Consider the following 13,674-nt stretch of genomic DNA (forward strand, 5'->3'; position numbering starts at 1 on the left):
CATCGGCTCCCTTCAGCCAGATTCCTCATGGGCGGGAGGCAGTGGCGGCGGACAGCAAGGGTAAAAGAGCAGGTCTTTACTGAAAAGAAACCAAATTGTGAAAGCTTTCCATAAGCTACATCCTTTTTCTGCAAAAACACGGGAACGGACTCCCGTGGCCGGACTCCGATAGAGGGGCAAGCCCGGTCTCTGGGAGCTCGTTCTGAGAATCACCGCGACGTGCGCTGCGCGGTAGGTATTACCCCATCCCCATTTCACAGACGGACAGACCGAAGCCCAGAGAGGGGAGGCGACTTGGCTCAGGTCCCCTGGCCCATTCGGGAGCTGTGGCCGTGGTAGTCTACTGGGGCACCTGTCTCCAGAGCTGTTGCCGGAGGGAGAGGTGCGAGGCCCTGAGCGCTGATGTCCAAGGCCAGGCTAGAGCAGCCCCAGACCCTAGCAGAGGAAACAGGATGGTGTTTTCAGCAAGATGTTCCTAAACTGAAAGACTGATTTGTGTTCCAAACATCACGTACTGACGAACTTTCCGGGGAGGGTGGGGGCGGGAAATGGGGGGTTAAGCTGCCCTTTTACAACGTCCTTACTTGGCAAATTATAAAGTGGCAACCCAATGATTTCCAATATGCGAGAGGGAAATCTCAGCTTAACCGTGTTCCCAAAGCAGGCACTATGTTTGTCCTGGGCTTACTGGACACTCAGAAGTGGTCCCTGCAGGTGGGGGCAGGGAGCAGGGACCCATCCTAACGCCCAGGTCTGAGAAAGGGAGATGCTCATAAGATGCCAACCTGTACCCTAGTATCTTACAGCTGTGCCTACACAGCTGTGACCCTTTGTCACAGAGCAAATCACTTCCTGGGGAAGTCCACACAGCAGCAAGGCTGGCCCACATTACAAGCCACAGTGGACTTAGAAAGGAACTAGTTTCTCCATAGCAAACAGTTCTCTGACATGGCCTTTTTTTTTCTTTTTTTTTTTGTTTTGTTTTGTTGCTTAAACTCTGATCATTTAACTTAGTCCTCACAGCTCTGGGGTAAGCACTTTCATCTCCCACGTGCGGACACATGCATAGAAGTGATTAGGGGCGCCTGGGTGGCTCAGTCGGTTAAGCGTCCGACTTCAGCTCAGGTCATGATCTCGCGATTCGTGAGTTCGAGTCCCGCGTCTGGCTCTGTGCCTACAGCTCAGAGCGTGGAGCCTGTTTCGGATTCCGTGTCTCCCTCTCTCTCTGCCCCTCCCCTGCTCACGCTCTCTGTCTCAAAAATAAACAAACATTAAAAAAAAATTAAAAAAAAAAAGTGATTAGCATAGAGCCACGCAGCTGATAGGCTGCAGGTCCAGAATTCAACCTGACTGTCCTCAAAGCCACTTCGCCTTATCTTAGGGTGGGTGTGCCCCGCACCAAGGCCATGTCATAGATCCCTGCTGGTTCTGAAATTGTGGTTCTGGGTTGACTCCCAATGCTCCCGGACCCCTTGTTTTGCCCCGTGGGACTGTTCCCCTTCAGGGGAGGCAGCTCCCTCATCTGTGAAAGGAAGTAGGTACGTCCAACATGACCTGTTCTGGAGTAAAAAAAAGACCTGGAAACCAAAATCTTAGCTTATGGCTTCAGGGATGAGGGAGAAGAAGGAAATATTATCACTTTGTAGTCAAGGCAGAAAAGTTACTTTTAAAAATAGCACCAGCCACACACTAAGACAGCCCCAGGCCTTCGTGGGGAGCGAGAAGCCTGGGACCAGAGCCAAGGGTGGCTTTGCCAGACATGGCTCTGGGCCATGCCCTGTAAGAACTACAGCTTTTTGTGGGGTAAAACGAGGTTACGGAGACCTGGGACATGGAACCTCTGTGGAGGGCTTCCCTGGGGCAGGAAAGGACCGGACAGAGACGGGGTAACATTCCTGCATGTGGACAGTGACCAGCATCTGTCACCCAATGCTAGTAGGTGACCCCGGAGGCGGGACGGGCAACAAACGGGCCCGAATGAGAGAAAGGCGGGTGGAGGTCAGTCTTCATGCAGAAGGTTAACAGGCTGACTTCGCCACTCGGCCCTGCCGGCCCCCCTGCAGACTGGCCGTGCAGCCCAAACCTTGGACACGGGGTCCACATCTTCGCAAATCCAGAAAGGCTGATTTGCCTATAAGGGACCAAATTAATAACGATTCTGAGACTGGTTTGTGCAAATGGTTTTTTTTTTTTTATTTCCACATTTATATCACAAGTTGTCCACTTACTGGACCAAATAGCAAAGTTGCTCCCTTCTGTGTCCTGAGAACACAGAAGTCTAGGTACTGTACATTCACTAAGGCTCCTTGTTTTTGCAAATCGCGTTTATGACAAATAACCATAAGGCAAACGAATCTAAAGGAATGGTTATGAGTGTTTCCAGCGCACAGACAGGTCTCCTCTTGCCCAACAGTACAGCTTACACACCAGTAGCACCCGCGATTACTTTTGTCTTTGGGGTGGGGGTGGGGAGGGGGGGAATCTGGAAAGGTGAACTTTTCAAGATATGTGCAGGAAGGGGAAAACGAAAAGGGAGAAAGAAAGGAAACTTATTTGGCTGATGGTCAGATGGAAAAGGCGGATAAAATAAACTCCTAGAACACTTAAATTTTTGCAGCATTTTTTTCAAAACCGGGTCTTAACCGAAACCAGATAAAAATGTGTGGATGCCCACGGAGCGCAGGTCATAGCAGCCGGCCAGCTGGCCCGCTGCAGCTGCCGAGCTTCTGGCACCGTAACTGAAGCACTGGCCGGTGGGGGTGCAAACAGAGGCCACGGTGCACGTACACCCACTGCCTCACACACTCAGGGCCAAATTTGGAAAAAGAAAACGCAAATGGATGAGATGCGTGCTTCTGTTGCTGTGTTTAAAGGTAACCTCTCCCACAGGTTTTCTGTGCCTGCCTGCAACTGAGGTCCCAGCTTACAGGTGCTGGGAAGTGTCCACACCGCTTCCGGGGTGGGGAACTGACGCTTTTTATAGCTGGTTCGCTATAGAGTTCTGAACTCACTTTGCCGGCCTTCCTTCCACACGGTCCTTCCTTTGCAATTTTGTTAGTAAACTGGTAGCAGCATTTCACAAAAGAAGGAGAATTTTGAGGGAAGGGCTCGGAGAGACCTCGAGACTCCCGCCCCCCCTCCCTCCGCCCCGGGCCGGACTCCCCGGCTTCCCAAGCACTGGGGGCAGCCCGCCCGCCGTGCTGACTGCAAGGTGGGAACGCACCGAGAGGCCGCCGGGCCGCTCAGTCCAAGCAGACATAAGGCAGAATGTTCAACCGCCCGTCGTCGCCGTGCGGGTCGAGCGATATGCACTGCGTCCAGTCATACCAGTTACCCTGTGTGTCCTGACACCCGTTCACCCCAGGCCACCGGTGGCCCTGGATTCTGTCCAGATCGTCCTGTGTGACCTCGCGGCTCAGCCCCGGGCGGTCCGTGGGCGCGCTGTGAGGCACCAGCACGTGCGGCTGCCTGGCCCCACGCCGGGTGCTCTCCTCCTGCCTCAGGTACTCGGACATGAAGTGGTGGGCGCCCGGGGTCTGCGCGCCCGACGAGGAGAGCAGGCTGCTCTGCCGGCTCAGGTAGGACTGGATGATCTCGTTGCGCGACAGCTCCTTCCAGTTCGTCTGTTCGAAAGGGCTCTGGAGGCTGGCCTTGGCCTCGGGCTTGTCCAGCTCTGTCCTGGGCTGCTCTGTGTGCAGGGGGCTGTCAGCCCGCACTGGCTCTTTCTGGGTCAGAGGTTTGATCTGTCTGGTCATGGGGTCAAAGGTGAGCTTCCGCTCTTTTAACCGGACGGGCTTGACGCCCGCCTCGGCCACCTGCCCGTCCAAGTTCACCGTGTAGTCACGAGGCCGGTACCTCTTCTTCTTTTTGCTGTCCGAGCCGCCAGAGGAGGCAGCGTCGCTGTCCGCCTTGGAGGAGTCTGGGGAGAAGCCGGCCCGGGGCAGCAGGGGCTCGGCCGGCGCCAGCCCCACTTTGCAGCCCTGCCCTGCCGGCCGCTGGTGGCCCTCGGGCTGCTCCAGCCAGCGCACCGGGCTCTCCGCGCTGGGCAGCAGCTCGAGCCGCCTCACGGGGGGCGTGGACGGCCGGGCCAGCGGAAGCGGCGACGGCACCTGCGTGGCGTCGAGCGGCTGGGGCCGCGGAGAGGGGCTGGGCGTGGAGCCCTTGGGCGCGTACGGGCTCCGCTGCCGGGCAAAGGAGCCCTCGTGCCGTGAGTTCCGGGGACTGAAAGAGCAGCGAGGCGGCCCCTTGGGGTGGGGGGGGCCCGGAGTCTCGTCCACCCGGTCCAGCTGCTGCAGCACCGCAACCTTGGTCTGCAAGCAGGGCCCGGGGGGCTTGCCGAGGCCCGGGGAGCTGGTGTGCGGCCGCACCGCGTTGACGGGAATCTTGCCGCCGTGCTTGTCGTTCTCGCCGTGCTCCAGGCGGCCACCCTCGGGGCCCGGGTGCCCGCTGCCGTCCAGGGGGCCGGGGAAGCTCTCGGGGCTCCCGCCGATCCCGTTGGTGGGGAGGGGGGAGGAGTTGGGTACCAGGGAGTCGTGGCTCGCCTTGGAGACCTTGGGAGGTGGCCCGGGGTGGCCGAGGTCACGCTGGTCTCCCCGGCGCTTGCGGCTGCCCAGCCTGTCCAGCCGATGCCCCCGCAGCCTCTGGAGGTCAATGCGGTTCTTCAGGTCGTGGATGCTCTTGGGCGTGCCGGCCGCCCCCGCCTCCGGCCGGCAGTTGTGAGCACCCCCGTTGGCGGAGCCGGCGCCCCCCGCCAGTCCCCGCAGCGCCGCCTCATTCTGGTGCACGGGCTCGATGAGCTTCTGCCAGCTCCGCAGCAGCTTCTTGGCCCGCTTGGCGAGCTCCTCGTTCTTCGTCTTCTTGCGGACGTCGTTGATGAGCTTCCCAAGTCGAGTTTCCTGCAACCAGAGAGGGACGATGACACGCTTCTGGGACAGGAAGTCCCCGTGAAAAGGGAGCAGAGCCGGAAACCGTGGGAAGGGCCCCCCTGGTCTTTGGACTAACCCCACTGACCCTTCCATCACAGAATTCCTGGATACAAAACCCATAGGGATTTGGGGGTCCTTTGTGACATCTACCTTCTCAAATTTAGTCCTCAAGCCTTAGGGCCCCAGGTGGCATCTCAGAAGCACCATCCCACAGGCTCCCGGCACCTGGAGACTGGGGACCGTCAAGGCCAGTGCAAGAGCACTTTGCCAGGGAAGCTCTCTGGGTGAGAGCGCTCTATGGCCAGGGCAACAGTGAAAGGAGGGATGGAGCCAGCCTGGCTCACCGGAGACGCCCCCAGGCGTGCCTCCCAGCTGGCCCCGCAGCGTGACAGACACCCTGTGCAGGAACGGGCCCCAGCCAGGGAACTAAGGCTACCCAATTCCCACGCTACCCAGAGGAAGACGTGGCTTTTGGCACAGCACAGGTTGGGGGGCGGGGGTGCAGCACCCCCGCCACACGGCACTCGCAAGTCCTCGGGTTGGGGAAGCCTGGGCCCGGCCCACCCGGCTCCTCCCAGCGTCGGATGCCGGGGACACTCACCTCCAGCGCCTCTTTGGTAATGGGGTATTTCTCCAGGCTGGAGATGACTTCCAGCACCGCCACCATGTTCCGGATCTACAAAACAAGAGCCACTTGTCAGACCTCTGCCCTTCTCTCTGTCCTAGCCCACTCTGGCCTCTGCGTCCCCAGTGGAGTCAGTAACACCAGAGCCCTCGCCCCATGCAGCCTCCTACCTGCTCCTAAGGCCAACAAGGCGCCCAGTGGTCACCCCCATCCACCTCCTCTAGTGCATGGGGTACAGTTTACCAGAAGCCCATCCACGGTCATGCCCACCTGCCCAGGTGCTTGTCACAAAGCTGAGACTTGTGACATGTATGAGCTAGGATCTGCTCTTGCTATGGGAGATGTGCTCAGCCCTGCCACCTCATGGGGCGGGGTGGGGGGCCAGGATGCTGAAGGATTTAGCAAACAAAACACTAAGCTTAAAAGATCCATTCAGGCATTCCTCCTTGCAGTGTTCTTAGCTTTAGTGCACTTCACAGATACTGTGTCTTTCACAAACTGAAGGTGTGCGGCAACCTTGCATGGAGCAAGTCTATTGGGGCCATTTTCTGAAAAGTATCTGCTCACTTCGTGTCTGTGTCACATTTTGGTAATTCTCACATTTCAGACTTTTTCATTATTATTATTATTTGTTATGGTGATCTGTGGCCAGTGATTTTTAGTATTTATTTATTTTGAGAGAGACAGAGACAGTGTGAGTGGGGGAAGGGCAGAGAGAGAGGGAGAGACAGAATCTCAAGCAGGCTCCAGGCCGCCAGAGTAGAGCCCGACGTGGGGCTTGAACTCACGAGACCATGAGAGATCATGACCTGAGCTGAAACCAAGAGGCAGACACTTAACCGACTGAGCCCCTCAGGCGCCCCTGTGATTAGCGATTCTTGATGTTACTGCTGTAGTTGTTTTGGGGTGCCACAAACCACACCACACAAGAGGGCGAACTCCGTGATACTGTGTGTGTTCCGCCTGCCCCACTGCCCAGCCCTTCCCCATCTCTCTCCTCTCCTTGGGCCTCCCTGTTTCCCGAGACACAACAGTCTTGAAATTAAGCCAACTGGCAATCCGACACTGGCCTCTAAGTGTTCAAGTGAGATAAAGAGTAGCAGGTCTCTCATTGAAATCAAAGGCTAGAAAGGATTACACTAGAGGGGAAGGCGTGCCGGAAACTGAGGCAGGCTGGAAGCCGGTAGGCCTCTTGCGTCAGTTAGCCTGGTTGTGAAGGCAAAGAAAAGTTCTTGAAGGAAATTAAGGTGCTCCTTCGGTGAACAAACACGAGTGATAAGAAAGCAAAACTGTGTTACTGCTGATGTGGAGGAAGTTTGAGGTCTGGACAGAAGGTCAAACCACCACGACGTTCCCTTAAGCCGAAGCCTCGTCCGGAGCAAGGCCCTAACCCTGTAATTCTACAAAGGCCGAGAGAGGTGAGGAAGCTCTCACGTTGGAGGCTAGCGGACACACGTCGGGTCGCGAGGTTCCAGGAAAGACGCCACCGCCCCTGACGCGGCAGCGCAAGGCGAAGCAGCAGGTGCAGACGCAGGAGCTGCAGCGAGTGATCCAGAAGATCTAGCCGAGATCATTCACGAAGGTGGTCGCAGTCTAAACAAGACTTTGTTTTCTCTAAAAATTTTTGGAAGTGTATTTATTTTGAGCACGAGTGGGGGAGGGTCAGGGAGAGAGAATCAGAAGCAGGCTCCGCGCACGGTCAGCATGGAGCCTGTTGTGGGCTCAGTCTCATGAACCGCAAGCTCACGACCTGAGCCGAAATCAAGAGTCCACCAGAACTAACGGAGCTAAATAACCCATGTAGGCGCCCCAAGCAACAGATTTTCAGCGGAGGCCAAACGGCCTTCTATTGGAAGAGGATGCCATCCAGGACTTTCAGAGCTAGAGACGAGAAGTCAATGCCTACCTTCAAAGGACAGGCTGACTCCTACTGGGGGCTAATTCAGCTGGTGACTAAGCTGAAGCCTGGGCCGATTTACCATTTGGAAAATCTTGGGGCCCTTCAGAGTGATCGGCGCTGCCTGTGCTCTAGAAATGGAACAACAAAGCCTGGAGGACAGCACATCTGTTTACAACATGGTTTACAGACTCTTTTAAGCCCACTGTTGACGCTTACTGCCCAAAAAAAAGGATTCCTTTAAAAATATGACTGATCAAAAAAAATTTAAAAAAATAAAAATAAATATGACTGCTCACTGACAACACACCCAGTCACACACAAGCTCTGACAGGGATGTGCAAGAGATTCACGTGGTTTCCATGCCTGCTGACATAACATTCATTCTGTGGCCCATGGATTAAGGAGTAATTTCAACTTTCAAGTCTTATTAAGAAATACATTTTGTAAGGCCGCTGGATCTGGGCAAAGTAAACTGAAAGCCTTCCAAAAGGGTTTACCATTCTACATTGCCATTAAGGATATCTGTGATTCATGGGAAGAGGTCAAAATATCAACGTGACCAGGAGTTCGGAAGCAGTGGATCCCAGCCCTCACGGATGACTTTGAGGGTTCAAGACTTCAGTGGGGGCAGTAACCGCAGGTGTGGTGGGAAGAGCAAGAGAACTAGAATCCGAAGTGGAGCCTGAAGACAATAGGCCTGCAGTGCTCCGATCTCGTGACAAAACTTGAACGGAAGAGGAGTTGCTTCTAACGGACGAGGAAAGCAGGCTTCTTGAGCTGCAATCTGCTCCTGGAGAAGATGCCGTGAAGACTGTTGGAACGACGACACAGGGTTCAGAACGTCACAGAGGCAGAGTGGAGGGGGCGGCAGCAGCAGGATTTGAGGGGACGGACTCCGATTCCGAGAGAAGTCCCACCGTGGGTGAAATGCCACCAAACAGCATCGCATGCTGCAGAGAAGTCGCTCGTGAAAGGAGGGCTCCTTCGATGCAGCAAACTTTACTACTGTCTTATTTAAGACACTGCCACAGCCACCCCAGCCATCAGCGACCACCACCCCGATCAGTCAGCAGCCGTCACGTGGAGGCAGGACCCTCCACCAGCAAAAAGATTACGACTCGCAGAAGGCTCAGATGATGATTAGCATTCTTTTTAGCAATAAAGTATTTTTTAAGTTTTTAAAATTTTTATTTAATTTTATTTTTAAAAAATGTTTATTTTTGAGAGTGTGAGCGGGGGGAGGGGCTGATAGAGAGGGGGACAGAGGATCTGCAATGACAGCAGAGAGCCTGATGTAGGGCTTGAACTCACGAACCACGAGATCATGACCTGAGCTGAAGTCGGACGCTTAACCGACTGAGCCACCCAGGTGCCCCCCAAATTTTATGAGGGACAGTGGGCGCATGCACTCACAGGTGCACAAGCGGGGGAGGGGCAGAGAGAGAGAGAGAGAGAGAGAGAGAGAGAGAGAGAGAGAGAATCCCAAGGCTCCATGAACCCATGGACCTTGAGATCCCATGAACCATGAGAGCATGACCTGAGCCGAAATCAAGAGTTGGACACATGGGCGCCTGGGTGGCTCAGTCGGTTAAGCCTCCTACTTCAGCTCAGGTCATGATCTTGCGGTCTGGGATTTCGAGCCCCACATCAGGCTCTGTGCTGATAGCTCAGAGCCTGAAGCCTGTTTCAGATTCTGGGTCTCCCTCTTTCTGTCTCCTCCCCCTCTCATGCTCTGTCTCTTTCTTCTCAAAAATAAATAAACGTTAAAAAAAAAACAAAAACAGTTGAACACTCAACTGACTGAGCCACCCAGGTGGCTCAGCAATAAAGTATTTTTAATTAAGGTATGTACATTGTTTTGTTTTTTTTTTTTTTTAGACGTAATACTACTGAACATTTAACAGACTACGGTACAGTGTGAATCTAACATCTACAGTAAAACCTTGATCTGCAAGCATAATTCCATTCCAGTAACATGAATCCAAAACACTCATATATCCAAGTGAATTTCAAGAACCATTGGTTCAGCTGTGCTCATGTGACATCCAGCGTCATATACTACTTGTATTGCAAGACATCATTTATCAAGTTATAATTTATTAGAAATGTTTGCTCGTCTTGCAGAACACTCACAGAATAAGTTACTTGCAATCCAAGGTTTTACTATATATGCACCAGGAAACCAAAGCGTTTATTGGCCTCCCTTTACTGCGATAGTTGCTTTATTGCGGCAGTCTGGAACCCGCCCCACGGTATCCCTGCGTGCCTGCACACAATCATCCGATCGGTTTGGTTACATTAGCAAGACCTTTAGAGTTCATCCAGAGACACCAAAAAGTCACAAACTGGGGAGATGACAGATGCCACAGTGCCGTGAGGATCTGTATCTGGAACGCAGAGAGAACCTGGCCCAGGAGACATGAACAGGCACCGGCCGAATGGGAAACTGCAGCACCTGTGCCCAGCTCTCTCCAGAAGCCACGAGCAGCTGCCCTGCAGACGTGCCCACCAACCGGCAGAAGTGGTATCTGATGGTACTAGGTAGTTCAGGGGCCCAGCCAAGCCCGGGGAGGGATGGGCTTTGTCTGGTGGTCTCCTGCTTGCAGATCTGACCCAGCCACTGCATGCCCCCCGCTCATACGATGTGTTTTCACACAGCCCTGCTTTGTGTAACGTAACCACCCCGTGGGGAAGGTACTATTACCACCACATTTTACAGACAGGAGAAGGCACACAAAGGTGCAGGTCAGGTGGTCAAACGTTATGACATCAATGTCTTCCAAGAGTCAACAGAACAGAATGAAAATTCCAAGAGCAACAGAAATGATCAACTGTAGTTTCAGTGCATCGACAAGACAAAGCTCAGACCACGGGGAGTGAAGTCACAGAACATACAGACTGCATGATTCCATTTACACCAAACATCAGAGCAAAGTCACAAATTAAATTTAAAATTTGTCAGACTTGGCCCCTGGCTGGCTCTGTTGGTAGAGCACGTGACTTTTAGTCTTGGGGTCACGAGTCTGAGCCCTATGTTGTGCATAGAGCTTACTTAAAAAATACACACACACACACACACTCAAGCAAAAACTCTTAAGTCTTCTCGAAGAAACAGGAGACTATCTTTGCAACCTTGGGGTAGACAAAGATTTCTTAAGACCCCCCCAAAGCAGTAACTGCCCAAGAAAAAAGCCTGACAAACTGGGCTTCATCAAGATTGAGAACTTCCACTTACCTCAAGAGACAAACAGCCCGGGAGCACTGACAAAGCATGCCCAGTGAAGGACGCAGCTCTGGAAGAGGTGAAGAACAACCCCCAGCAGCTGTAGGTTTGGGTGGGCTGGCCGGCTGGGGGAGCCCGTATGCCAGGAGGAAGCCCCCGCTCCCTTCCAAGATCACACAGTGAGCCCATCACATGCCCACACACACTGGACGGAGCATGCAGGCGAACGGGAAGGGCACGAGGAAAGGTACATGTCCCACCCAGCCACCACCACCACGGTTCCCTGTAGGTTTCCAAAAACATTCCTTGCATTGTATATACACTTACCGCGCATTAAAAACAACAACAACAAAGCAAAACATGATTCTATGCCTTGCTTTTCTCACTAACATCAGAAACAACCAGCATCGCAGACATCCCCCCTTCCGTCTCGCTTCCAGTGTGTGTGGGGGGGGTACTTGAGCAGAGCTGTGTCCCCCCTTTTCCACTTACTGTTACAAACAAGGTTGCAATCCCTACCTTTACTAGAGGAGATCCTGGGCTAACACACAAACTGCTAGAGGGGCTATTGGCACAAGGACCGGGAAGGATTGTAATTAGCCCCCGGGGAGGCGGCTCCAATTCCAGGCCCACTATAGGAGAGGAAGGCGGGAAAGCCTGTTTCCCAGTCCTTGCCGGTACTGTGGTGTATCAGTTTCCCGTTGTTGCCAAAAGGATGCACATGATCACAGAAGGAGAGGCTTAAACAACATGCGTATATATATCATGTCAGTTTGGGGTGAGGGGGGGGACGGACAGTAATGTGGTTCAGGTCGCCCTGTGCTGAGACCCAGCACAGGAGGGTAGGCAAGCCGCCCTCCTTTCAGGGAAGTTCTCAAGGCCATTTCCTATTCCTTTCCGTGTTGACAGGATTACGCCTCCTTGCTGTAGAACTGAGGGCTCCCTTTTCCTGCTGGCTGGCTGGCTGGCTGGCACTGAAGGCCATTTCAGCTTCTAGAGGGCACTGCATTCCCCAGCTCACGGCATCTCAGTTCACTTCCCACATCTGCCACAGCACCACGTCCTCACACTGCACCTCTCTGACCCCGCCAGGCAAGGGTCTCTACTTCTGAGGATCTGATTAGGCTGGGCCCACCTCGATACTCCAGGTATGTACCCTTCACACCCACAGAGTCCCTTCTGCCACACAAGGTACCACGTGCCCAGGTTCTGGGGACTAGGATGTAGACATCCTTTGGGGCTTTTACTCTGCTGGCCACATGCATTCCTCGGCTTTTCTGATCTGCCTTCTGTGCAGCTGAAGGCGGCTGTCACCTCCACCTGCCACCTCAAGTTCTTGGTGTCTTTTTTTTTTTTTTTAATGTTTATTTACCTTTGAGAGAGACAGAATGAGGGGCAGAGAGAACCCGAACAAGGCTCCAGGCTCTGAGCTGTCAGCACAGAGCCTGACGCGGGGCTCAAATGCACGAACCGTGAGATCATGACCTGAGCCAAAGTCGGATGCTCAACCGACTGAGCCACTCAGGTGCCCCTCCTGGTGTCTCTTCAGCAACAACAGTGGCCCTCACTCTGCCTGTCAGAGCTCCCACAAAGCTGCCCCTGTGCCGCGGGGTCCAATCTGCACGCTGGCAACAAAGGCCTCCCCTCGCAGTGTTTTCATTCAGGGCTGTGTCCGGGAACACATCTGGATGGCCCCCAAAACCTACTCCAAGCTGCACTGAGGGAAGGGGTCTGAGAGGAGACACTCCATCACTTACATGCCTTTGATGCGCCACAGACAGGGACCCTGAGCAAGAGGAGACGGGGCAGTGAGGAGGCCGGTACCACAGGGACAGCGAGGCCGCCCTCTCCCTGTCCCCAGCCCGGGGATTCCAGCCCTGATAGGGTCCTGGGCTTGCCACATGGCCTGTCTCCACCCCAGTGACTTCACCCTGGTATATTTAGAGCCCTGGGTCCCATACACTCCTGAACCTCAAGGCAGGCTCTGGGCAGCTGTGCAGGCCAGCGTCCCAGGGCCACGTGCAAACCTCTTGCTGTCAGGAACAGCCTGGCGCACCTGCACCGGTGGCCCTTTCCTGCTCTGGCTATCTCCCCTGGGATTCATTCTCAACAAAAACAAGAACACCTCTCAAAACCACCTGCCAAAGGGCTTTCCCAAAAGGGGCGGAATTCGTAAATGAAGGATGTCTGAGCGCCCGAAGTCTCTCATTTTCTCATTAAGGTTCCTTCAATAGATGCAGATTAAGTTGTATTTCCTTAACAATTAATGAAGCCGAGTGTCACCTCCCCTTTCTACCGATGATGACTGCCCATGTGAGCTGCTCACCATTCCAAGCCCACTTACTCTCTGTAAGACCACCCTCTTTATTGGAAACAATTAATCACCCGGCCAAGGAGCCCACAGGGTGGTGGTGGTGGTTGCCCCACCCTGTGCACATGGCAGTTGGGCAAGGAAGGTGTCAGAATTGGGGGAGGACTACTCTGGAAGTGCAAGGAGCAGGCAGGGCAGCTTGGGAAGGCTGGGCAGTGGTGGCACAGAGAGGACCCCAGAGGTCTGTTCCAAGGCAGGGCAGGAAGTCGGCAGGTGATTACTGGTGGAAGTGACTCCTTAAGTATCTCACGGAGTGCCTTCGGATCCTAGACTGGAGGCTGACGGGCACAATCAGGTATCCTCGATAAGACAGGAAAGTCAACGTCACACAGACAGCTGTGCCAGCCAGCGTCTCCAGCATCAAATACACAGGCACCCCCTAAACAAGGCGCCTCCCAACTCCGGCATACGGAGAAAGAAAACACATCCTCCCTCACACCTACGGGCCACCCCAGGGACACATGCTCCTTGGCACCAACCCAGTTCCCAGGGCTCTTATGGGGACTTCCCACCGCATGAGAACCAAGAACAGGCGCAAAGGAAGCAGAAAGGCCTTGGTTCCTGGGGGGGCCCTCAGGGCACGCCAAGTCACCGGCAGCCAGGCTAACCGGCAATATCAGCTGCTCGACT

The 13,674-nt window shown here is 54.3% G+C and overlaps 1 protein-coding gene across 4 annotated transcripts in view; it reads right to left on the reverse strand.

Moving 5' to 3' along the window:
* Positions 1-2,168: 2,168 nt before the first annotated feature.
* Positions 2,169-13,674, reverse strand: part of MED26 (mediator complex subunit 26) — a 53,538-nt gene continuing 42,032 nt past the window's right edge. For all 4 annotated transcript variants that reach the window (XM_053898554.1, XM_019416206.2, XM_053898555.1 and 1 more), the window contains exons 2-3: positions 5,527-5,601; positions 2,169-4,895 (exon numbers count right to left, since the gene is read on the reverse strand). In XM_053898554.1, coding sequence (XP_053754529.1) covers positions 3,243-4,895; positions 5,527-5,592 — 1,719 coding nt within the window. In that variant the 5' untranslated portion in view covers positions 5,593-5,601 and the 3' untranslated portion in view covers positions 2,169-3,242. The remainder of the gene's footprint in view (positions 4,896-5,526; positions 5,602-13,674) is intronic.

Source organism: Panthera pardus, unplaced genomic scaffold (genome assembly GCF_024362965.1).
Source record: "Panthera pardus isolate Hobbes unplaced genomic scaffold, ASM2436296v1 HiC_scaffold_8, whole genome shotgun sequence".
NCBI classification, from domain to species: Eukaryota; Metazoa; Chordata; class Mammalia; order Carnivora; family Felidae; genus Panthera; species Panthera pardus.